This window comes from Myxocyprinus asiaticus, chromosome 48 (genome assembly GCF_019703515.2).
Source record: "Myxocyprinus asiaticus isolate MX2 ecotype Aquarium Trade chromosome 48, UBuf_Myxa_2, whole genome shotgun sequence".
NCBI classification, from domain to species: Eukaryota; Metazoa; Chordata; class Actinopteri; order Cypriniformes; family Catostomidae; genus Myxocyprinus; species Myxocyprinus asiaticus.
Window position 1 is genome coordinate 2637266 of NC_059391.1, and position 27019 is coordinate 2664284.

Below are 27019 nucleotides of genomic sequence, written 5' to 3' on the forward strand. Positions count from 1 at the left end.
ATTTGAAAAAAAGAAAAACGGGTGCACGTGATAAAATACACACAGTTGAAAAAGTAGAAAAGCGGAAAAAAAACGAAGCACGCAGTAAAATGGCAAAGATTAAGGATAAAAGGATGAACGTAGAGGAATAAGCAATGCTAAGCAGGCTAGACACGAGCAACGTGCCGACAGCAACCATAACAGGAAGTCTTCGAGATTTCAATATTAAACTATGAAAATCCATTATAAAAAATACAAATTATTACATGTTTAAAACCATGATAATCTAAACAAAGAGTGAAATAAACCATTTCAATATTTATGTGAGAAGGATTTCTTTCAGTTTGTCTAAAATAATGACTGTCCCACAGATGTGGCATAATTTCTACCATAACAAACCATTTAACCTCTAATAACATTTATATATTACCAGCTATATATATATATATTTTTTTTGTGTGTGTGTGTGTGTGTGTGTGTGTACAGTGTAGTGGGACACTGATGGACATTGTTAGTGCACAAATAAAAAAAAATCAAATGTGAAAAATGTTTTAACAAGACTACTTTCTAGAAATCCACAGAGCTTAAAGTGCCTGAAGTTGAAGAAACCCATCATTTTTGTCGTGATTTTTAAAATTAAGCATACAAAATATTGTGCATTCTATGATACTGAATATCTGAGAAGAAATGGAAGGCTTTTGCTATTTTACTTCCACAACTTAGGTCAATGTGTGTTGTGTATCATTATCCAGACTGCTACAGAACTGGTGGTCTCGACGTAAGATGAAGCGCGCAGGAGAGCAGAATAACAGTAAAGAAGAGCTGCCACAGTGGGACAGAGACTGGAACCTGCAGCCCATGAACGCGCATGGCCTGGTGGATGAGTACCTGGAGATGGGTGAGTTCTCCTCGATAATGTTTACTATTTCTTATGTGAGATTTAATTGTGCTTTCAACAGAGCTTTCTACTCTGCATGCACAAGTTTTGTTGATAATAATTTGAGCTTTTTACATTGCTTCTAGCATAGATATGTTGATGTTTGGACAGTGTGTTTTTTCTTCTGTACAGTTCTTCAATTCGGTTTCACTACTATCTTCGTAGCTGCATTTCCTCTGGCTCCTCTGCTCGCTCTCCTTAACAACATCATTGAGATCCGACTGGACGCCTACAAGTTTGTCACGCAGTGGAGAAGACCTATGCCTGCACGCGCTACTGACATCGGTCAGTGCTTTTGACCTCAATTAACCTGTTGATTTATTCCAACCTAAACAACATTTCAAAACACAAGAGCATTTAATTGGGTAATTTGTTGTGTAAATGACAGTAATTACATTGATTAACATTATTTGTCCTGGTGTACACTGTCCCCAAAAAAGATCTGAAAAAAGATTTTCACTGGTCTCATAGAAAAATAGCAGCAGCAACAGGAGTGTGAGCAGATCTAGTCCACCAAGACCAAGCCAACCAATTGGAATTTAATATCCATTATAAATAAAGTTATTGAAATAAACGGTTAACACATGCGATTAGTTAAAAAATTTTAACGCGTTAACATTTCTTTATCGCGTTTACTGATTTGACATTTCATTCAGCTCCGTGTGAGTTCTGAACAGTGGTTGGAATAGGGCAGAACCTTTGCGACGTGTCCGCTCGGTGTCATTACACTGATCAAGTGATGGAAAAAAGACCTCTTGAACATATTTTTTGTACAAAACAAACCCAGATGGGACCTGTGAAATTGCATTATTTAATCTGCCATGAATACTCAACGTATTGGAGTTCTTTCAGTTAGTCAACCTCCCACTTAGATTTAGGAAAATGTTTAATGTTACTTGAATTGGTGCTATTTTAATGCATTTATGTCTTTATGTTGTGGAATACTTTGTTTGGGTAATGATAATAAAAAAAAATACAAAAATATTGTTACATATTCTTTTCTTTTCTAAGAAGGAGCTAAATGCATTTGACAGGGAAATAAGTATATATAGAGCCAAATTTAAGCACTTTTGTGAGTAACTAAGATAAATTGTGATTAATTGCGATTTCATATTTTAATCGACTGACAGCACTAATAATAATACTTTAAAACTAATTCTGTGATTTGTCATGAGTGAACTACAACTGTAGTTACTTTTCTATGACACCTATATCAACTTAAGTGGAACTGACTTCATCCACCACAAATCACCTTAACACTAGTTGCTTAAAAGTTGCAAAAATGGTGTTAGTTCTGAGAAAAGCTATAGCACCATTTGTTTGCAGATGCCATTTGCTTTCATATTTTTTATCCAATGCAATGACATTCAGAAACTTTTAAGTGTGGCTTGAGTGTCCAAACAGTGTTTGGGCCACTGTATTGTTATTTAATTGACTAGATACACTATTAATTTGATTGCTTGTTTTTGGCTTAATTAGGTATATGGCATGGTATCCTGGAAGGAATTGGAGTTGTGGCTGTCATAACAAACGCCTTCGTCATTGCCATCACTTCGGACTACATCCCTCGCTTTGTCTATGCTTTCAAATATGGCCCCTGTGTGGACCGAGGTTACCGGCATGAGAAGTAAGATCTTAATATAGTTGCAAGTAGCAATTACAGGGCCAATAACATTGATGTCTTGTACATTGTAGGTCAAATACTGTAGATTGATTTTGTTATCATCCCTGGTGGTGATTTTAGGAGAATAAAGCCTAGATACAGCCTTACTTCCAGTTTCAGGGTTCCCACCCTTTTTGACCAATTCATTTCCAAGTCTTTTGATTCAGACTCATTCGCTAATAAACCAGACACAGATTTGTGAACCATTTCGAACAATTAACTGAAAGTAACAGACTCAAGAAGGATTCACTAACAAATCGTACATCACTATGGCTTGTGAACAAGCTCTACTTTTTTTCTAACCAAGAGCAATATTTAGGTGATTAAATATTTTAGAGCAGAGCATAAATAGAAAAATGTATTCGCTTTAGAAATTTCGGGCCTGGAAAACACCATTTTAAAACTCCCTGATATTTCCAGGTTTTCCATGACTCTTTTGTCATGGAAAACCTGGCTCTTTTTCTTTGAATTCAACTTCATAAGGCTTAAGGAATTTCTTTGGAAATCAAAGATCTTCTGACCCAAATTTGGTTAAGAATGGGCAAAATTTTAAGGGGCAAAAATGAAATTGAGGGGTGAATTGACCCTTCGCTAAGTTCCGCCCCCCCTTGGTTAAGGTTGCTCGCTCTGACAAGCTCTGCGGATCTCCCCATAGGAATGAATGGGAGACTGCAGTGAACACCGCGGTTTTCATAAATGGAATGGATAATATTATTATGTGGGCTGGAATGAAGAGTGACATTGTAATGCATATTTACCTGACATTTTTTTTGTAAAAGAAATTGTCAAATTACACAGTAATTTGATTGCAAACTGTGCAGACTGTGAATCAGAATTGAGGCAAATGATTATCACAGTCACATAAAAAGAGAAAAGCAGCACTTGATAGCAATTACAAAACTCATAACATTAGTGTAAGTAAAAAGAATTGCTTATAACGTCTCATAACACACTCACTGAAATTGCGCTTCTTCTGGAGTATTTAAATTAAGTCAAAAATATTTATTTTTAGGGCAAATGGTTTAAAACTTTTAGCAGAAAAGTAAATTAATAAAAATTTAGTTGTTAGTGTTTAAAGACATTTTTATGAATTTTTGAGTCAAAAATATCAAGAAGTTTTCTTAGGATTACACCACAAGACCTGAACAAAATGTGCCCTTTTCATAAAAATCTACAAATAAATATCTTAAATAAATATAAAACTTCACGCTCAGTCTTGAGGGTCTCAAGGTGCCCACTCTGTTTTTTTTTTTTTTTTTGTCAACATAAACACCTACCAAGGCTATATGATGGTTACACCACATGACTTTGGTGGACAAATGTCTTATTTCAAAACACAATTGTTTCACTGCTTATTTAAAAAAAATAACAATAAAAGACTATTCTGCACTAGTCATGCCAACACTTCTTTTAATGAGACTGTTACTTTTTTTTTTTTTACTGTCTCTGGACACCACATGACATATTTTACTTTAAGCCATTAGTTATAATACATGACACAACTGATCTAAAGGGGATGGTAAGGGGGGTGGTGGTGGTTTTACAAGGAGGATGGTTTTTGGTATTTTTTTGCTACAAGGGGGATGGCATCTTCTCGCATTCCCCATCAACTCGAGCCCTGTCTACAACATAAATTACACACTTTCACACTTCAAATGTGAATTGGAAGCATCCGTGTTTTGTTTTGTTTTTTAATTTATGCAATTCAATACAGCTTTAAAATTCCCGTTTGGGGTGATTGGGTGTCATTTATTTTGCAGAATACATCCACATTTCTACAAGTGATGTTTACCACAGAATTTATTTTATTTATACAGTCAATCCAAAACTGCCATTATAAAAATCCACAGGAAAATCCAGAGGGAACCCATGGAGAATTCTCTTCTGGGACTGTGGACTACTGTAACGTATGCTGGCACTGGCAATGACGAAGACGTGAAGACAAAGAACCCAAGTGCAGTTTATTTACAAAAGTGAATGCCCTAACTATACACGTGAACTAAACATGAACGTTACATAAACCTGACTTGATATAAACTTGGCTTGACATGACCGTGGCCTGACATAAACATCTACACTCACATTCAATACTTGATGAAGACACAATGGAAAACATGAGGCTTAAATACATGGACATGGGGGAACATAAACCAATGAACAAACAGAACTGATAACAAGATAATTAAACAATAAACCAATGAAACACATGAACATGGAGGGAAAACAGAAATCACATGACAAGGGAAACAGGAACTAAACATTTCAAAATAAAAGACATGAATAAGAAAACTACACATGACAACTACAATCTGAACAGCTTTATATACAGTAGATAATATTTTGTATAAGCCTACTTGTTTTTAAGGCCTATTAAAAAATTATCGTAAAAATGAATATTTTTGTGTTTGTTTATTTGAATATTTAACCAATCTACAGTAATTTGTTCAGGAAAAACTAGACAACAACTATGGTATTTTACCAACAGGGAAATTCAGTTAACAGTGACATTGAGCAGAAAGCTTAAATATAACCAGTTTTGAGTTGCTGATAAAAAGTGAAATGATCTGCATTGGCCGATCAGATGAAAAGACAATCGGTGATTGCTGTCAGCTGTAAAAATCCTAATCAGAGCATTCCTAATATTCAAGTTGAATGGGTTCCAAAAAATAATGATAAATAGTGGGCTGAGACCCTATCACAAAGTGGACACAAACAGGTACACAGTGGACAGATACAATTTGAATACAAAGAAGTTTTTTTCTTTGTTTCACTGTTCATGGTTGAAGTGAAAAATGTCTCTTTTTCAAATTAATCACAATATGACTTTTTGTCCAAATCATGTAACCCTAAACAAGAGGAACACTTTCAACTAGTTTGGTTGCCAAACTAGTTGTTGCTAAGGTGTTCTGAGTGGTTGATAGAGCATGGCTGCATGGTGGCTAAGTGATTACTTAATTGATGGAGTCAAAAGGGCCTTCCCCTCTGGTATCTAGATATGGCTCACATCTGTGAGCTCGTTTCAAGCAGCTATGCAGAATATTAAACTGTAATATCTTTAAAGTCAACATTGTGCATCATAGTAAAGTTATTGCACACCACACAGCAATCTGCATGATTTGAGGTATCATTAATGTCCAACAGGGCGGGATGAGTTATGCGCCGAAGTTAATACTTGAGGTTAGAGGTTTGTTCAAATCCCCAAGTATAAGCTTAATAGTGATGTTTGCCATAGAAAGCAGCACAATATTCAATCGCTTTATGTCTAGTGGTTTGTCCTTGATTATCGGTCAAAATTATATTTGTGTTGTAAAAGTGAGTGTGAGTTCCAAATACTTGACTGTTGTATTTTTTGCCTCTTTACACAGATGTCTGAGAGGATACTTGAACAACAGCTTGTCTGTTTTTGATATGGGTGAACTAAAAAATGGAAGTCATCAGGCACGATACTGCAGGTACGGTTAAACTCATGTTGTAGCTTTATGTTCCATAGGTTACTTTTTGTCTGTACTGTATCTGAAGGTCAAGTTCTCTCATTCCCCTCTGTAGATATCGGGATTACAGAGCGCCTCCATGGAGTCCTGAACCTTACGAGTTCACTCTGCAGTTCTGGCATGTTCTGGCTGCCAGACTTGCCTTCATCATCGTTTTTGAGGCTAGTGCTAATTTTCTATTTACAATCTGATCTGATCAAATTAAATTGAACAGTGCTCAAAAATGTCAGTTATTTTGTCAAAAACAGTGAAGGAAAGACACTGACTCTTTACATACACTTAAGGAAATAGTTTATTCCAGGGTTTTTGCAGAATGAGGCATTCAGAAACGTCAGCCAAATACAAATGCTGTTTTCATTACACCTTTAAAGGGAATAAGAGAAAGTGGTTTAACACACCTTGGTTTCTGCCGAAGAACATAGCTTATGTGGCCATGTAAACCCATAAGCGGCTTTCTTCCCGGAGTATGATGTAAGAGGGAAACACCACTTTTGCAGCGCAATGCCATCGCAGGTGCGAATGAAAGTTAAGGAAATAAAGCGACACAACGGGAAAAAAAAATATTGAAGTCATCGTCAGATGCCATGTTTGTTATTTACACCAGCGTCACTGGGAAATTACATTGCTGTGGAAAAAGCATGTGTACACGTGTAAAAAGTACACCGATTACACAGACGCAAATACCGCTTTTGTGAATTGCAGTGGGAAGATACTTTGAAAGGTACTTTAAAACCTTAGCCTGCAAAGCTACAAGCTTTTCATATTTTAAAGTAGTTAAGTTACAGTAAAACTACCCTTCTACAAAGTAGTTAGAGACACCATAAGCTACTATAACAAAAAGTAGCTAATGTCACAGAGACATTTGGCTGTTTTGGCATAAAGTCTTTTCCACATTGTATCTTATTCTGGCCAAAACCGCCCACTGAGACAGGCCCTACATGTTGTAAAAATGGCTTAATACTGTAAAAGCTACACAATGAAAACTGCTGAGCTGCCCTGCTGACATAAACCATCTTAAACAATAACCTTAATCTTAACCAACTTTCTTGGTCTTAGCTGGTTTCAGATGGTTAAGCTGGTCTCCCAACCTGGCAAAGCTGGTGTTCAGCTGGTTTAGCTGGTTGGCCAGCTTTTCTCCCAGCCTCTCACGCTACTGCAAAAGGTTGATGTCTACTTGGTAAACCTTCTGCAAAAATCTTGCAAGATTCACATTTGCTGCTACTATGTTCAAGGGTACACTCTCAGAAAAAAAGTACTAATCAGTACCTTTATAGGTTTAAGGGCTGTCACTGGGGTGGTACCCCAAAAGGGGTCCTTTTATGTACCTCTATGTTGAGTTTCAGTGTACATAATTGTACCCTTAAGGAGACAAAAGGTACTTTGCAGGCACATTTTTTTCAAAACATATACATGTACCTTTAAAGGTACGCAATAGGTCCTTAGGGTACAATTAGAGTTTTGAGGGGTACCACCCCAGTGACGACCCTTGTACCTTATAATGTAGCATTTTTTCTAACGGTGTAGGGTTTCTGTGGGACTCCAAATAAACAGCATATTGAATGTTTTTCAAGACTTTTTGCCATCAGTGAATGAGGGTGACCATCTAGCCACAACCCTGAAATGTACTGAAGTTAATATCATTGCTAAATTTAGTTACAATTGCTACTCCCCAAAAATGTAACAATGTATAAGATTATGTAATGTTTATAGCTGAGTTTCCTGTCTGTTGTGTTCTCCATCTTTAGCACCTGGTGTTTGGCATTAAGACCTTCATAGCTCACATGATTCCAGACATACCCAAAGACTTGTGTGACCGCATGCGCAGAGAGAAATACCTGATGCAGGAAATGATGTACGAGGCGGAACTTGAGCACTTGCAGAAAGAACGGAAAAAGAACGGCAAACGTTATCACCATGAGTGGCCTTAGCTGTGCCTGCCCATCATTTCATACCCACTGGAGACCCATATACACTACCCATAAAAGCACATCAAGACTCGAGAGTGACAAACGAATGTTGCAACATGCACTGCGGCACATTAGAAAACATGCATACTCATGATCAGCTGTTATGCAGCCTTTGACAGCTAGCTTTACTGAGTCCATGAATTGGCTGCCCACTTCAGATTTCCATTGCTGTACTAAACCAGGAGGAGGATTCAGAGTTTGAGGTCAAAACCTGATCTCCGGTTAGGCCTGTAGAGCCTGGAGTCGGCAGCTGTGCTCTGCACCAAAGAGGTTCTTCTCAGTCACATGACGCCTGCTTGAGACCTCCATTCATCCATATTTCATCCAGCTGAGGGCATTTACACTCTACAGAAAGCTCTGACAGAGCAATTGACAGATAGGAATGTGTAAGATCCAGTTTCAAGGAATGGAAAGAGCTACGTTTGAAATCAAGCAGGAATAGAGTGAATAGGATTTCCGAAAGCACAACTGGACCTGCCTTTCTGAAATTCTCATTGGTCAATGGATGTGTACGTCAAAGTGTGTTTCTGCAAAAGTTAAAGACTCCATGGAATTGTTTGATGAGCACTTTCCTGTGCTAACGTATTTCCTATTGGAACAGCAAATTGAGACGGGACATATCAATGTAGTGTTGCTGCCCCATATAAGCAGGAAGGGTCCTGTATTTTGGCTGAAAATATGTTGTCCCATACAGACGCCTGTTGTTTTTTTTATTTTTTTTTTTATATATTAGCACCAAAATGTTTAAGGGGGATCCCTCATTCCCGGTCGGATGCCAAAACTACCTGTATTGAAGGCGTTGTGTATTCTGCGGCCCCGTATTGATGCGGCAAAATGCTCAAGGGGGACCCCACCCTGTTTATAGAGTGAAACATATGAGGGTGTCCCTTGTCCTGTATTAAAACACTCAAAATGCTCAAGTAACCTATATTTGGAGAGCTTGCTAGTCACTTGCAGTTGGTAATAGGGACATCCTCATTCTCGAGCCCATTTGATTCGACAAAATTGGTATAGTGCAAGATGGGTCATCAATATTTTTGGTCCATTTTTCCCAGAAGATAAATACTGTTCACATTAAACGTGTATATCTGCTAAAAGTTTATTTCGTCAAGTAGGATGCACTAGCATATACTGTACTGTAGATGACCTCAAAGCTAACAAAAACTCAGTCAATCCACAAAACACAAATCTTGATTTTAATGCAATCTTTTAAAAGTTCCTAACTTTTTCTCAATGGATAATGAAGCATTTCTTCCACAAACTATTGTGTTTTACCTCTACATTCTTTCGATGCATCATACCCTTTGAAATCAGTGGATTTACTGCATTCTCTGAAGTGTGCAGGTGCCCCAAGTCATTTTTTTTTTTTTTTTTTTGGGAAAATGTGCAATCTTCTGCTAAACACATGTCCTTCACAGCACGGCCTGCAAGGGCATGGCTCTCTCCTGTCATATAGAAGTTTTAAATGGGAATGTAGAACTTGCAAAGTTGGATAGTGAACTATGCAGATGAATGGGTTTGGGGTTCTTGTTTTGTGCTAGCAAACTTGTCTATCTCTTTGTGTCTCAGTCTGTGCGTGGCAGCTAGCATCCCGACATGAAGCAGTTATCTACCTGGAGCCAGGCAATTTGATAATGTTTACCTTACCAACATATTAACCGATACTAAATTACCGATGTCCTCTCTCTTCGCCTGCCAAAGTCTGATATTGTGATTCTTGTTACAAAAGTGGTTTCTGATGAAGCGTACCAAATAAAAATTAGTAGACTTTGTTTATGCAAATGAAGTTTTTATGTAATATGTCGCCTTGAAAAGATATGCAAATTTACATATGTTTCAATACAATAAATCATTTTGTTAAGGCAAAAGAGAAAATGAATAGCTAACTTTGGCAAAATGACATGCATGTTGTTTGTTTCAAACTGCATGTTCTTTGTTTTTCATCTTTTAAATCAACTTGTTTTTGTAAAAGACCATGTCTTTGTCCAGATGCCTGATTTTGTAATGTGTGTGAGCTAAATTTGATGTTTGAGTGTAGCTTCCTTCTCACGCTGCCGTTTGTGCTCACCTAAGCACAAAACAACAACTATGTTCGGAATTCCATACTACCATACTAACAGTACTATTTCTTCAGAATACATACTGTATAATGTACTGTATATGTGATATGCACATAGTAATAAATGTTGTATGCAGTGTATAGTACTGTATTCTGCGCAGTATGCAGTATACTAATATTCCGAACATAGTCAAAAAGAAGATCAAACATAACAGGCCATATTAATTAAAACAAGATCGCCCATACAGTTGAATCATTAGGCAGGAGTGTGTTGACAGAATTAACATTGGGACAATGGACATGCAAGAAACATTATCTTATTTAACATTTTGCTATTTAGATTTATTTATTTGTAAAAATTTTGAATTTTATGTATGTTTTGTTTTCTTAGGGCGTGTGCACATTTAGATATGTGCATTTATAAAGGCGTGTTTGTGCACGTGTATGTATTTTGTAAAGTTGATGAAATGATTTAATTTTCATAATCAAATTTATTTTTTCATGTTCTTTAAAAACCCAAGGCAATGGCCATGTTCAAAATAGCATACTACCATCCTGCTCATACTGTTTCTGCAGTATGAAATACTGAGTGCAATATTGCAAAATTATGACAAAAAAGATTCTTTTCTGTATGCATAAAATACCCAAGTGATCCATTATATTTCCACAATATGCAGCATATGACTAGAGCACAGTGTGGAAAGTTTAGACATTTTACAAAACTGTGGTAAATTACTAAATTACCATATTTATTTGCAAGATGATAAATGGATGCCATTCATTGAATTAAACTTGCAACATAAATCATGTGACAACAATTTGACATAATTTTTCAAACATTTATCATTGCATAATGTATCCTTTTTCCACACAGTATTTTTAAATAGTATGCAGTATGTAGTGTATACTGTGCAGTATCCAGTAAGACGTTTGCTATTATTCCATTCCAAACACAGCTAATGCATCTGTCCTCCTCAGGAACCTGTGAGCATTTGCAGATGAGAACTTTGTGTCATATTTTCTTAGCTTGAATTAAGTATTGGTTTTAAAGTATACATTTTTGCACTTTACATTTTTATGTATACCAACCCTGTATGGGTATAGATGGGAATACGCTCAGAAAACAAATCTTTTAGTTAAAACTTAACTAAAGCTTATAGTTTTTGTTATCACCTTATAGATACTTTAAACACACACACACACACACACACAAAGTCCCAAAGTATGACACTAATTTAATTTTAAATCAGGCCATGGGAGCACTTTAGGAGTTTAATTTACCCCATGTTACCTCTATTCAGGAATCACATTTGAAAAAAAAAAAAAAAGCTATTCATAGACAGGTTGAGTGACATGCCCTCATCCCCGAAAATCATGAGCAAAACTCAAGAGACATTAAAGCTGCACTACAGAACTTTGTGCTCTCTAGCGACAGCTGTGGTTGAAACTTAAAATTGCAAGCAATTTACGGAAGAACACTTTACGTGCGCTGCATTTCAGCACTGCTCTTCTGTGCGGATGAATCTCATGATTTGAGGTTACCTGGACATCACCTGTGTGTGATCATGAATGGGAGATATTCAGAGCCAGAGTCATAATGTTCTATTTTCATGTGGATATGTTATTCTATTAAACATTTAAAACCAAAATATTACTTGCTTTGAAAAAGATAACAACACTCATATTTACATATTTTGAAATAATTAATTAATTTTACACTTATAGCGCTTTTCAGACACTAGTGCTTTTACATTGATAACAAACCACCACGAGTTACTATAGTACTACACATCAATTTAAGAGGTGAAACTTTGGTTGATTCGAGTTCAACGGAAGACTGTATTATTTTACAAAAATTGTTATAGACTCAGTTGATAATGCAAGTAAATCCGTAATACTATAATAGTACAACGATGCACTGCACACAATAACACTGTAAACTAAAAACATAAAACAAGGGTTCAATAATGATGTGGATGGAATATACTTTATTAAACAGGAAAATAATATGCAGAAATATGCAATAAAGAAAATTACATAAATACATTTAGCTAATCATTTCTTTAGCAGTAAAGTTATAATAGAGAGATAGTTACACACTAAACAAATTACTATGTGCATTACTGTGCTATGAAATTAATACATTTTCAGATTATTATATATTATAAACAGACAATGTGCTGAAAGTACAATTAGCAATCCCTTGTGCATTTCTATGACTGGGGCAAAATAAATGAGAAAACAGTGGCATACATGCACTCTTAGGGAACCTGGAAACTACAGCAATGTTATTAAATACTGAGAAGTCATGAATATTAGTAAACACATTACAGTTTCAGGGCCGCCGCTGGCCAACTTCATGCCCTACAAAAGTGCAAGTGCGAGGCCATGGTCTGTGTTCCATGACTGCTACCGGGTCCTTGAATAACATATAACGTGCAAGTAAGGGCAGCCGGTGGAGTTTCTGATGCCCCCTAGGGTAAGATAGGGCCCTTTTGGGAGTTGGTGCCCTACGCAGACTGCGTAATATGCGTATAGGGAGCGGCAGTTCTGAGTAACTTCACCAGACAAAGTAGATATTGTACATCGCGATCAGTTAACACACAAGTGTTGTTCGATTCATACTAGCATGACAAGCAACATAAGCTTCAGCAACCGTACCAGACAACATATCCAAGCATTATAGCAAGTAAAGAACTTCACCAAACAGTTAACAGCTGAACATCCATTCAGACTGCAATGAACTGTGTAACAGTGCTGACTGAACTGAACAGCGTAGTTTCCCCAGTCGAAACATGTGACAGAAAGTACTTCCATTCGGTGTTTAAATTCTGAAATGATGTAATGGGTAGGGATGAATGACATAAGTCTGTGATTTCGCACCAAATCTAACCCAACAGCTCAAAGTCAAGTCATATTTAAGGCAAGTCATGTTTATTTGTATAGAGCTATTCAAAACAAGCATCGTTTCAAAGCAGCTTACAGAAAATTATGCTGTAACAGAAAATTGTGCTATTAAAGTCCTCATTGTGCGGTTATAATGATTCACGAGAAAATTATAGTATTATTATAGTCTTCAGGCCCCTTTAAAATACAAATAATTTTTGTAGGCTTACCATAATGAACTGGGGTATGGTAAGGACATTGTTTTGAACACTGATATTTATTTTGTTATTTACTGAATCAATATTGGCATTTTGTTTTTTGTTTTTTTACCAAAAAATCTTCCGTAGTGCAGCTTTAAGAAACCAACACTTAATAATTTTGAAAATTGTTGGGTGTATGCAGTTCATGGTAATAATGATCAAATTCAAAGTTTGATTTGAAAGAAATTTTTCTTTGTTACTTTTGTTTGAAAACAGGTTTTGTACTGTGTTGGGTTACCAGTGCATGTAACATTTCCAATGTAAAATCCTTGAGTCCTGAAGCAAAACCAGTTAAGAACCACTAATTTAGAACATAAAGTTTGCATTAATGCTTTATTTGTACAATATGGATGCTAAGCAGGGCAAGGCAGTTGTCAGTAAAATGGAAATGTGTTGCTGAACTGAAACATAGTATTGTACTATGACACACCAATGGTGTACTGTAATCTATGCATGACTTAATTCATGAGCCCTGCCCAACTAGGGCTCTATACAAACCTTTGTGTGTTTGAGCACTGTTTACTGTGAAGTGTGCATGGCCTATATCTGCTTCAACCAGAGAAGACTGACCTGAGATCAGTACATGTTGTAGTGATTTATCATCATGAATGATCAGTTGTTAATGGCCTTGTGATTTCATTAATGTTTTTTCAGGACATTGGCCAAACAAATGTTATTCAGGTTTTATCAAATACACTTGGCTTTGTAAAAATGTCTTCATTGGAATTGCTTGTCAAAAGCACATGAAACAATAAAGATCATGTTTAGATGTAATAAGCAACAGTGTATTATGCCATTGTAGTCAACGCTTAACTTGTCTGAGCATTACACAAACTGATTTAATGCATTAGATTCTAATGATGATTTAGGAAACAATTTGAAGGACTTAATTCCTTTAAAATCCATCACTAGTTATATTATCTTGTAAAAGCAATGGTTGCTAATAGTAATGAGAAAGAAGATAACATTTCTATCTTTTGCTGTAAAGTTTTACTGCTTACAGTTAAAATCACAAAAATGTGGGGTTCTGTGTTTTCTCAATTTACATAATGCATATGCATGATATGCAAATCTCAGTGACTCAGTGATAGAAGCAATAAATTATATGCTTGTCATGGGGGTTGGAGGTTGGGGTTTGATGTCAGTGTTAAGGGTGATGGTTAGGATTTTAAAGATGAGGTTAGGGTTGGGCATAGGAAAAGTGGTTAGGGATGATGATTAATATCCAGGTTATGTGAAGAGTGGGAGGAGAGGGGCAGGAATTAGAATTTGGAATTAAGGGTTAGAGACAGACATCTTACACACCTGCTTGAAAGTAAAAAATAAATAAAAAATCCTTGAAGACCTTGACTAGCTGGTTCAATTGTGTTTGGTTTGGGTCGGAGCTAAATTATGCAGTACAATGGCCCTCAAGGAGCAGTGGGTTAAAGATGTGTGGTCTAGAAAAAGAGATTCAAAATGAGAATTTAAGGTTGTTATATGGATTGTAGGGTTAGGGATAGGTGTTAGGGTTAGGGTTAGGGCTAAAGGTTAGGTGAAGTGGTGTGGGTAAGGGGCAGAATTTAGAATTGGACATTTAGGGTTAAAGATAAGATTTTAAGGCTACATGTTAGGGATTGTAAATAAGAGATAAGACACATTTTAGATAAGGTTAAGGAGGTCAGAGACAGGGTTAGAGCAGGGGTTCTCAATCCTGCTCCTGGAGGGCCACTGTACTACATGGTTTAATTCCAACCTTGCTCTTATACTCCAGACTGAAATGTTAGAGGAATCATTGAAAAAGACCATGATCAGCTGGTTCAGGTGTGTTTGTTTTGAGTTGGAGTTAACTCTGCAGGAAAGTGGACTTCCAGGAGCAGGATTGAGGACCCATGGGTTAGAGAATAGAGGTTCGGGTTGGAGGTAGGGATTCAAAGTGTGAGTTTCAGGTTGGAAATGGGTTTGTATGGTTGGGGTTGGGATCAGATGTATAGTTTAGGGATAAGAGTAGGCTTAGGACTCTGTTTGACAAAAATGTTGTTCCAAGATCAACAAAAGATGTTTATCCAGGAATACATCCTAATTGGCAAAATCATGTACACCACATTATTGTTCAATGCAACCCTGAATGACAGCACATGATTCATTCCAAACTTTAAATAATAGAAAGGGTATTAATAAGACACTTTCTTCATCCTTGTTTACATGTAAATCAAAAAGCAGTATGCATACAAGAGTTGTATAAAACATCTCTGTAACATAGATTTAGATCAGTCTTTTCTGTAATAAAACATTGATTGTATCTTTTCAATTAAATCTACGCATTCTTTGTCTTTATTTACTAAAGTCAAACTTTAAATTACAGTTTTGCTTGAACTTGACTCGTTTCATTCTCGTCAAAGGCTGCATTTGTGTAACAATTTTCTTGCAGGCAATCACTACTGCTCTTGACCTTCTCCATTTTTACTACTCCTTCCTGGTCTGGATGTTTCTCCCATGCCTTGCCAAAATCTCCCAAATCCTAATAGAAGCAGATAAAAGTTCAGTTTGTATTTAAAATACTTCGATGTGATCAGATCATTTTACAAACAGCTGTTTACCTCTTTGTCCTGACTGAGGTCGATATGTGCGTATTTCTCAGAGCAGAAGCAGATGACATCCCTAATAGATCGAGTCAGTCCTGGCTTTACCTTCTGGGCATCTGATGGCCCTGAACAAAATACATTTTATTTTAGCTCTTTTGAAAAAAAAAAAAAAAAGAGTTCATTATACACTGTAAACATATTGTAACTTGCAGAACTCAAGTCTTCCACCCATAGTTTATTGACACTAAATGCTAGATTACACTACACAACTTCAACAATGATTTCAGCCATGATTTGGAGTCAGGCCAAGTTGGTGCTAGTCGACGCTAGTCAGCTCCAGTCTGCAAATTTTGGACCAGTTGGAGTTGACGGATTTGACAGGAAATCACCAAGAATATGATGGGTACCAACTCTGATTTCTTATTTTTGAGTCAACAATACACTACTACAGAGGAGATCTTGTAGTGTATGATGCTCCACGACTCAGATCTGATGTCATATGATGAGCAGCCAAAGGAAATCAGGTTGCAATCTCTACAGGCCATACTGGCCAGGTCTTTCCACCCAAGACCGCATCCGAATGCATTTGGCACGTGTTTTTCGTGACTCGGAACAAAGAGTAGCAGCAGTAATAACAGCAACGCTCCCACACGTTTGTTTACATCTGTCGTGCATCTTCTAGAATGGAAGGGCGTGTGTTTCCCAGTGAGTTTGTGATCAGATCAATTTGACTGTCAGTTGTTCGGTGTGTGATGGTCAGTATATATCAGTAGCCATTTACAAAGTCCTAGTATTTTAATAATATGATGCCAAGTAGTTTTAGAATCTGTTTAGATTTTGTGTAATCCAGCTTTAATCTGCAAATTGTGGCTTGGTTTTTACATGATAAAGATGAATACATGAGCACCCAGATTTACATGTCAAAACTTGACGCAAAACATTTGAGCTCACTGAAGTTTTTGCTCATTTCACATGCTAGGAGGTTAGCCAGTCATAACAGAGGTCATGTACTTATCTGAAGCCTTAAAGGTACAGTAGCAAAAATCAGTCTATTAAATTTTCTGGAACAGAGAGATGGTGGAAAATGGTCATGAAAAACACAATTATGACTTTTTGTGCAAGAAACCATGATTAACATTAGTGGGCCTCTGGGAAAAATAAAATTATAATAATGTTTTAACCAGTAAACCATAAAATAGTGTCTCTAGCTACAGGCTCTAAAAGCTGCCAGGTCTGCATATTTGAGCAAACTCAGGAAAAATAACCACAATAATCCTAGGTTTTTACTCAGTACAGTGGCTAAATTGGCAAGAAACAAAGCTTTGACTGATTACAACACAATAGTTATGACTTTATGAATTTCCTTACTGATAAAATTGAAACGATCAGAAACAAAATTAAAATATGCAACTGTCTCCCACAGCACCTCAGTGTCTCAGTGACAGTGTCTCATAGTATTCCCTACGAGCAACTTCAGTCCTTCGCTGTTATAGGTCAGGAAGAGCTAACAAAACTTAAAGGATCAAAAGCTACAACATGTACAGTATGTTAGACCCCATTCCTACTAAGGAACCTCCAGAAAGAGGTGTTTCCTGTAAAGTCTTTTTAATATTATTAACTCCTCGATATCCTTAGGGCATGTACCAAGAAACTTTAAGCAGGCAGTTATTAAACCCCTTATCAAGAAACCACAGCTTGATCCCGGAGAGTTGGCTAATTATAGACCGATCTCAAATCTCCCATTTATGTCGAAAATACTAGAAAAGGTAGTGTCCTCCAAACTATGTTCATTTCCACAGAGAAATGGTATATTTGAACAATTTCAGTCAGGATTTAAGCCCAATCATAGTACAGAGACTGCAATTATCAGAGTTGCAAATGACTTGCTCTTATCATCTGATCACAGCTGATTTTCTCTTTTAGTGCTTTTAGATCTTAGTGCTGCCTTCAACACCATAGACTGCAACATTCTCTTTGATAGGCTTTCAAATTTTATTGCCTTTTGTGGACAAATATAAGCATGGTTTAGATCATATTTAGCCGACCACTACCACTTTGTCTGTGTAAATGAGAAATTGTCAGATCAAACTTAAGTTTAGTATGGAGTGCCAAAGGGATCCATTTTAGGGCCTTTGCTTTTCTCCTTGTAAATGCTTCCCCTGGGAGGCATAATCAGGAACCATGGAATTAGTTTTCACTATTATGCCGATGATACCCAACTTTATATTTCTTCGAAACCCAACGAAATTTCACAGTTCTCCAAGTTAACAGATTGTATCAATGCTATCAAAGATTGGATGGCTAGAAATTACCTTCTACTCAATTCACAAAAAACTGAGGTGCTAATTATTGGAAAGCAAAACCTCTAAAAGTAAGCCGCTAAAATAGTTAAATAGTTCAAGTTTTTGAAATTGATGACTTGGACCAAATAATAAAGAAAAGCAGCCAAAAAGTGCCCAACATAGGTGGGAACTCCTTCAATAGTGTTTAAAAAGCATCCCAGGGTGATACCTCAAGAAGCTGGTTGAGAAAATGTCAAGAGTACATGTCTGCAAATTCTAGGCAAAGGGTGACTACTTTGAAGATGCTAAAATATAACACAGTTTTGATTTATTTTGGATTTTGTTTAGTCACAACATAATTCCCATAGTTCCATTTATTTTATTCCATAGTTTTGATTCCATAGTTTCACAATGACTTTATTATTATTCTAATATGTGAAGAAAAAAAAATTATAATAAAGAAGGAGTGTGTTTCAAAACTTTTGACCGGTAGTGTATATATACACATACTGTATATACACACATAGACAAATATACACACACACATACACATACGTAGTGCAAATACAAATCTGTTATATACAATGCAAGGGAGTGTAATTGCAGAATAAGTAGGATGTGTTGGTTAAGTATAAAAAGACTAAACTGTGAATTGCACATATTTATTGCTCAATGGGGCAGTTTTAACTGTTCATGAGAAGGATAGCCTGAGGGAAAAAACTGTTCCTGTACCTGATGTTTCTGGTGCTCAGAGCTCTGAAGCGTCAGCCAGAAGGCAACAATTCAAAAATGTATTGGGCAGGGTGAGTGGGGTCCAGAGTGATTTTTCCAGCCTTTTTCTTCACTCTGTAAGTGTACAGTTCTTGAAGGGAGGGCAGGGGCAACCAATAATCCTCTCATCAGTCTGAACTGTCCATTATGGTTTTCTGATATCCGATTTCGTAGCTGAACAAAACCAGACAATTATTGAAGTGCAGAGGACAATCTCAATGACTGCTGAGTAGAACTGTATCAGCAGCGCCTGTGGCAGGTTGAACTTCCTCAACTGGCGAAGGAAGTACAACCTCTGCTGGGCCTTTTTACAATGGAATCAATGTGGGTCACCCACTTCAGGTCCTGTGACATGGTAGTGCCCGGAACCTGAATGACTCCACTGCTGCCACAGTGCTTTTTAGAATGGAAGGGGGGGGGGGGGCAGTGTTGGGGTATTCCTCCTAAAGTCTACAATCATCTCCACCATTTTGAGCATGTTCAGCTCCAGGTTGTTTTGACTGCACCAGACGGACAGCTGTTCAACCTCCCTTCTGTATGCAGACTCATCGTCATCTTGGATGAGGCCGATGACAGTGGTATCATCTGCAAACTTCAGGAGCTTGACAGAGGGGTTGTCATTTGTCAACCTTGGCGATGCAGTCATTTGTGTACAGGGAGAAGAGTAGTGGGGAGAGCACACATCCCTGGGGGGGCACCTGTGCTGATTATACAGGTGCTGGAAGTGAGTTTCCCCTGTCTCACTAGATGCTGCCTGTCTGTCAGAAAGCTGGTAATCCAATGACAGATAGACGTGGGAACAGAGAGTTGGTGTAATTTAGTCTGGAGAATAGCTGGGATGATGGTGTTGAAAGCTGAACTGAAGTCCACAAAAAGGATCCTTGCATATGTCCATGGTCTGTCCAGATGCTGCAGGATATGATGCAATCCCATGTTGACTGCATCCTCCACAGACCTGTTTGCTCTATAAGCAAATTGAAGGGGATCTAGAAAGGGTCCAGTGATGTCCTTCAGGTGGGCCAACACCAGTCTCTCAAATGATTTCATGACCACAGACATCAGGGCGACGGGTCTGTAGTCATTAAGTCCTGTGATTTTTGGTTTCTTTGGGACATAAATGATGATTGAGCATTTGAAGCAGCATGGGACTTCACACTGCTCCAGTGATCTATTGAAGATCTGTGTGAACACGGGGGCCAGCTGGTCAGCACAGAATCTAAGATAAGCGGGTGAAACGCCATCTGGGCACTGTGCTTTCCTTGTCTTTTGCTTTTGGAAGCCACGGCACACCTCTTCTTCACAGATCTTAAGTGCAGATTGAGTATCAGGAGGGGGGTTGCAGGAGGTGTTGGTGTTTGTGTGAATTGAAGGTCAGAGCGGGTGTAGGGTGTGAGATTGGGCCTTTCAAATCTACAGTAGAACACATTCAAGTCATCAGCCAGTTGTTGGTTCCCTACAGTGTTGGGGGAAGGTCTCTTGAAGTTAGTAATGTCTTTCAGGCCACTTCACACTGATGCAGGTTCGTTAGCTGAAAACTTGTTTTTCAGCTTCTCAGAGTATCTTCTTTTAGCCACTCTGGTTTCCTTATTCAGTGTGTTCCTGGCCTAATTGTACAAGACTTTATCCCCACCTCTGTAAGCATCCTCTTTGGCCTGACGAAGCTGTCTGATTTCTGCTGTAAATCATGGTTTGTATTTGTTGAATGTTAAATAAGTCCTAGTAGGAATGTATATCTCCTCACAGAAACTGATATATGATGTAACAGTATCTGTGAGCTCATCCAGATTGGTGTCTGCAGCCTCAAAAACACTCCAATCAGTGCATTCAAAGCAGGCTTGTAGTTCCAGCTCTGCTTCATTGGTCCAACACTTTACAGTCTTTACTACAGGCTTAGCAGATTTTAGTTTCTGTCTGTAGGTTGGAAGAAGATGAACCAGACAGTGATCAGATAGTTCCAAAGCTGCTCTAGGGACAGAGCGATATGCATCCTTTATTATTGTGTAGCAATGATCCAGTATATTTCTCTCTCTGGTTGGGCATGTAATGTGCTGTTTGTATTTGGACAGTTCACGTGTGAGGTTTACTTTGTTAAAATCTCCAAGAATGATAATAACTGAGTCCGGGCATTGTTGTTCTGTGTCTGTGATTTGATCAGCCAGCTGTTGCAGCGTGGTGCTCATGCACGCATGTGGCGGGATATAAACACTCACCAGAATAAACGAGGAAAACTCCCACAGCGAATAGAAAGGCTTACAGTTAATAAAGAGCGCTTCCAAATTAGGACAGCACATCTTCTTTAATGTTGCTACATCTGTACACCAACCTTCACTGATGTAAAAGCATGTTCCACTGCTTCTCGTTTTCCCCATTAAATCTACGATGCGATCCGCTCTGAATAGCTGGAAGCCTGGCAGATGTAATGCGCTGTCTGGAATGGCTTCACTCAGCCAGGTTTCTGTGAAGCACATTGCAGCAGAGTTTGAAAAGTCCTTGTTTGTAAGGGTGAGGAGATGTAGTTCATCCATTTTTTTAGGAAGAGAGCGGAGAGTCACTAGATGAATACTTGGCAGGGCTGTTCGAATGCCACGCCGAAGGAGCTTGATCAGTGCGCCAGCCCGTCTCCCTCGCCTGCATCTCTTGAACAACACAGCTGCGCCTCCAACTAAAATGTCCAGCAAAGCGTCGGAATAGTCAAAAACTGGGAAAAGATTGTCTGGTATATGCTGCCAAATGTTCAGCAGTTCGTCCCTGGTAAAACTGATTGGAAAAAGATTACTATACACAGGACAAACAAATAAAAACAACAAAAGAATTGGAGCGCTCCACACCGAGGCGGCCATCCGCGGCGCCATCTTATTTTTATATATCTAGAACATCTATAATAGGTGTTGTGTTTGATAGCAATCTGTCCTTTGAAAATCGTATTTCCAATGTTTGTAGAACAGCATTCTTACACCTCAGAAATACTGATGCAGAAAAACTAATTCAAGTAACCATAACCTCAATACTAGATTATTGTAATGCATTACTAGGAGGATATCCTGCAAGTTCAATAAATAAACTCCAATTGGTTCAAAATGCAGCAGGTAGAGTGCTTACTAGAACCAAGAAATATGATCATATTAGCACCATTTTATCATTGGTACATTGGCTACCTGTTAATTTTTGTATTATTTTTTTAATTCTGTTGATTACTTACAAAGATTTGAATGGTCTAGCTCCACAGTACTTTAGCAACCTTCTATCTCACTATAATCCATCATGTTCACTACGATCGCAAAATTCTGGCCTGTAAATAATACCTAGGATATCCTTTTCCTATTTGGCTCCTAAACTATGGAATAGTCTTCCTAGCAGTGTTTGGGGCTCAGACAAACTCTCTCAGTTTAAGATTGAAAACTCATCCCTTCCGCCAGGCATACCTTATAAATCCCTCAACCCATAGTTATACTGCATTAGTCAGGTCTGCCAGAACCGGAAACACTTCTTTTATTCTATAACTCTGCTTTAAAGTGAATGACATCTACTCAAATATTATTATATTAGTTTCCCTATTTGATATACATCCTGAGGTTACCAGAGCCTGCCAGATCCAGCTTTGATCCTGCCTGATTTTCCGACTCCCATTGCTACGTGATGCTTAATGATGATGACTATCTGCAGCCTGTGCCAGCCAGACATTATTTCAGTCTACTACGAAGGACTCTACAGAGGATGAACTGATGGCAACTTCAAGACATGGGATACTTCACTGGTCACTGACTGAACCTTGTACTTATGATGTACTTCATAGAAATTAACTGCCACAATCTTCCAGCCAGACTGCGATGCCCCTCTCTGACTGTTACTTGTATCGTCTTGGTCAAAGGATGGACTACACTCTCTTAAAATGTAAAATATAGTCAATAAATTAATTACCAACTAAAGCCTTCATCAGCCAAATAACAAAGGACAATGCATCTATGTGAACATCCGCAGTTAATTCAAGATGGACCTTTACTTATTAATCTTACTGTTCATACAATATCCTTTGTTTACACCCCTAACATTTGATCCCTTTAAAATAACTTGCTTTAAAATAACCATTGCTAGATTTATGGTCTGTAACATAATGTGTTTTGTATTTGCTAGTAGCTGATAAAATAAAGCAGCTGATGAAGCACCAATTCCTACCTGTCAGCAGTGTGATGAGTAGCCCTGCAGCTACAGTTCCAACAAACCCCACTGCACTGTAGTACAGATAAGACATAGAGTACCATGAATCAGCCAGCCAAGACCTGAACACAAAAATTAATGGCATGCTTGTAATTGCGATTCAGGGGTAGGGACATTCTCATTCTAAAATGTATTGTATTTGACAAAAATGTATGTGCAGCATGAGCAGGACATATTAAGAATACAATATATTGGTCCGTTTTGCCAGAAGAGATAGATTGTAAATTTTAAATGTACATACAGGTATCTGCTAAAAGTTCATTTTGTCAACTTTTTTTCTACCACATACATGACCTCAATGCTAACAGACATGGACTAAAGGCCACAAAATTTTGATCTTATGAGGTCTTGTTTTTTGTTTCAAGTGTTCTGATTTCAGGAAAATAAAAGACGCTCATTGTACCTGTCAGAGTTGAGAGCATTAATGGTAAGTGCTGTTGGATTGAATCCATCTGCTGTGATGCTGAAATTACATGCTGCAGTGTTGAGTTCAAGAGGGCGTGTGTTATTGGTGGATGCAGGGTAAATGAACGCCCCCACACCAACCCAGAATGACAGAGCGATGCCCACTATCAGACCCCCAACAGCCCCCTAAAGAGAGAGGCAACAAATCATACATCAGCAACATCAAATAAAAAATTTATTTATTTATTTAATTTTTTTCAAAAATTTACTTGAAATATATGTTATACTAACTATACAAATGTAATTTTGTAATAAAGCCCATGATATTGTACATGTTCTTTATAGTGTTGAATTATTCTGGACTTCTTGCTCTTATTTTGAGATAAAATGCCCCATACAATTACAATGAAAAATATTTTCAAAAGCTACTATAATTCCTGACATTAAAAAAACACACATCCTAAAAAAATATTCTATAACATTTAAGAAGCAAAATGAAGGGACCGACCCTTTCATGAAACATGAGATATTACATTAGATCTGCCCAGTCAGAAAGTAAATAAATAAATAAATAATTAAAATGGTACCTTTAGGGTACAACATTTTGTTACTGTGTTACTGGGGCAGTATCCTCAAAGGTACCCCCATTGTACCCTCTTTGCACCTTAAAGTACTAATATGTACGCTTTACATTGCGATTGACATATAAAGGGTACAGTGGGTATACCTTTGATGTTTCTGCCCCAGTGACAAGCTGTTGTACCCCTAAAGGTACAACTTTTGCAATTTTTTCTGACAGTGTACAGTACCACAACTAACAGAACTCTGGTATTAGAGCTTGGAAACCTTAAAGTTGGTGACAGGAAACAGAATGCCAAGGGAGAAGAGGCCCAGCATTGGGCCACCACACATGCCATGGATACTAAGGGCAGCCTGTGGCACAGGAAGGAGAAAAACACATAATCACAGGAAACTAAGTGAGAACTGATAATCCAGTTCCATATGAGGATCATGTGACTTTCATACCTGCACAATTCCTCCCATATATGATGCAGCCACGGCCATAGTAGTGCACACAACACCAAACACCACACCTACATATGAGCAAACAGTCAGTAAATATAGTAGTTATAGTAATGACAATATTTAGCATTTTTATTTTTATATATTTTTTTCTAAAACATGCATTATTATTATTACTGTTATTATTACCCATTTTATGGTCAGGGATTTGAACAAGCCCTGTGTCACGGTCTCTGTGAGTCCACTGGTTTGTTGCAGTTTGTGTTTACATGTTTCCTCAATTGATTTAGGTGTCACTGGCTCACTTAATCAGCGTTGCCATGGGAAACTTGATTGTTTCCATGGGAACGCTGATCATTCCAACTTGCTGCGAGCGAGCGGCACCTGATCACTATTAGTTCCTTGCCTATATCTTCCTCACTCTGTTTTGTGTTCGTCGCTCGATTGTTGTTTGAGTTCTGTTACTTACCACTCTCTCCCTCTGCCCTACTCAGTCTTGTATCATGTTCTCTGTATTGGTTGCCAGTCTGCGCTGTGTGTGCCTGATTGAGGTTACCTTCCAGCCTGTTGGCTGGCTTCCCTCGACGCTTCTCCTGAGTTTCCCTCAGCGATTACCTCACTGCACTAGATCTGCTCCGTACACTACCACGTCGCACACAAACCTAGGAACACACTACTCTCTCAGAGGATTCCTCACAGATCTATGCTCTACACTTGCACTACACACTCAAGCCTACGAACACACTCTCCATCTCCACGCTGCAGTCGGTGCCAGGTACCTTTGACGCTTCACCAGATAAAGCTGTGTTTATGTAAATAAACTGTTCCTTGCCTACGCACTTGGATCTTTTGTCTCATAATTTCTGACAGAACAATCGAGCCAGAATGGATCCAGTGGAGGAGACTGATCTGCGATCCGCACTTGCTAAGAAGGGAGTGTTTTTGGGTCGCCAGCAAGACCAGATCTCCGCCTCCAACCACGCTATTGAGATGATGGCGTCCCAGCTAGCGGAGCTCACCTTACTGGTCCCACAAATCCATCAGCCTCCTGATTCCAACTCCACTACAGAAGTTCCGGCCCTGGCGGTTCTCCCTAGCACCGGATGTTCTGAGCTCCATGTCAATCTTCCACCTCCATACTCAGGTGAGGTGGGGTCCTGCCACACATGCTCACTCTGTTTCTTGCTGCAGCCCTCCACATACTCCACAGAGGCAGTTAAGGTCGCCTTCGTTATCACGCTCCTCATCGGGTGGGCTGGCCAGTGGGTGACCGCAATGTGGGAGAGTCGCCATCCTTGCTGCTCATTGTTCCAGGAGTTTTCGGCAGAGCTTCTTTGAGTGTTCGATGGATCTGCCCATGGTTGTGAAGCTACTAGGATTCTGTCCGGTTTGTCTCAGGGAAACCGCTCTGTCACGGAATATGCTATTGAGTTCTGCACCCTCGCCATGTCTGGTGACTGGAATGAGGCAGCCCATTGGAGTCAGTTCCTGGATGGCTTGTCAGATATGATCCAGGATGATATTTACACTTTGGACTTGCCTTCTCGCTTTGATGACCTGGTCACTCTGGCCATTAGGGTCAACCAGCACCTTACACTGCGACGCAGCCGATGTCAATCCTCACCTCCCAAGCCGGCAGACCATTACCTTCCTCCCATTCCTGCGGCTGGGGCTTCGGAATAGCTACACGAAATGGATCCTATGCAGATCGGGAGGACACACTTGTCACCAGAAGAGAGATGGTGTCGCATGTCCAAGGGGCTCTGTCTCTATTGTGCTGGACCTGGTCGCATCATCACCAATTGCTCAGTAAAAGCTCAAGCTCGTCGGTAGAAAAGGGGTTACTGGCGAGCGCTACTCCACTGAGCAAAAGCCCCACACAACAACCTGTTCTCCTGGCCCGGCTGCAGCAAGGAACTACTAGCCATTCTGTTTCTGCCTTGGTGGACTCTGGAGAGGAGGGAAATATCCTAGATGCCACAACAGCTTCCAGATGGCAGATTCCGGTGATGAAATTGGCCGAACCCATCATGAGGGAGTGTGCATGGACCCTGTTAAAGTCAGAGCAGTTTCTGATTGGCCAACCACAGATTCCTGCAAGTCCTTGCAAATGTTTCTGGGGTTTGTAAATTTTTACCGATGTTATATTAGAAACTTCAGTAAGCTCTCCGCACCCCTGACGGATCTCACCTCCACCCGTACCAAGTTTTGTTGGTCCTCACAGGCAGAAGCTGCATTTTCTAAATTGAAAGAAAAGTTTACCTCCGCTCCCATTCTTAGTACTCCTGACCCTTCACATCAGTTCATGGTGGTGGTGGATGCATCAGGAGTCGGGGTCGGTGATGTTCTGTCACAGTGCTCTTCCTTGGATGGGAAGGTGCACCAGTGCATGAGCCGAACGGAATTACGATGTCGGTAATTGAGAGTTGTTGGCTGTCAGGCTGGCCTTGGGGGACTGGGGTCACTGGTTAGAGGGTTCGGGGGTACCTTTCATTGGTCTGGACTGACCACAAGAAT

General features: G+C 38.8%; 2 protein-coding genes across 3 annotated transcripts in view; one reads left to right on the forward strand and one right to left on the reverse strand.

Moving 5' to 3' along the window:
• Positions 1 to 13414, forward strand: part of LOC127437228 (anoctamin-3-like) — a 181882-nt gene extending 168468 nt beyond the window's left edge. For both annotated transcript variants that reach the window (XM_051692036.1, XM_051692037.1), the window contains 6 exons: positions 732 to 877; positions 1049 to 1201; positions 2396 to 2543; positions 5945 to 6031; positions 6126 to 6231; positions 7816 to 13414. In XM_051692036.1, the coding sequence (XP_051547996.1) occupies positions 732 to 877; positions 1049 to 1201; positions 2396 to 2543; positions 5945 to 6031; positions 6126 to 6231; positions 7816 to 7998 (823 nt within the window). In that variant the 3' untranslated portion in view covers positions 7999 to 13414. The remainder of the gene's footprint in view (positions 1 to 731; positions 878 to 1048; positions 1202 to 2395; positions 2544 to 5944; positions 6032 to 6125; positions 6232 to 7815) is intronic.
• A 525-nt stretch (positions 13415 to 13939) lies between these two features.
• Positions 13940 to 27019, reverse strand: part of slc5a12 (solute carrier family 5 member 12) — a 50434-nt gene continuing 37354 nt past the window's right edge. Inside the window, exons 10-15 of the mRNA XM_051692047.1 lie at positions 24506 to 24573; positions 24326 to 24412; positions 23478 to 23665; positions 23033 to 23136; positions 15822 to 15931; positions 13940 to 15742 (exon numbers count right to left, since the gene is read on the reverse strand). Coding sequence (XP_051548007.1) covers positions 15581 to 15742; positions 15822 to 15931; positions 23033 to 23136; positions 23478 to 23665; positions 24326 to 24412; positions 24506 to 24573 — 719 coding nt within the window. The 3' untranslated portion in view covers positions 13940 to 15580. The remainder of the gene's footprint in view (positions 15743 to 15821; positions 15932 to 23032; positions 23137 to 23477; positions 23666 to 24325; positions 24413 to 24505; positions 24574 to 27019) is intronic.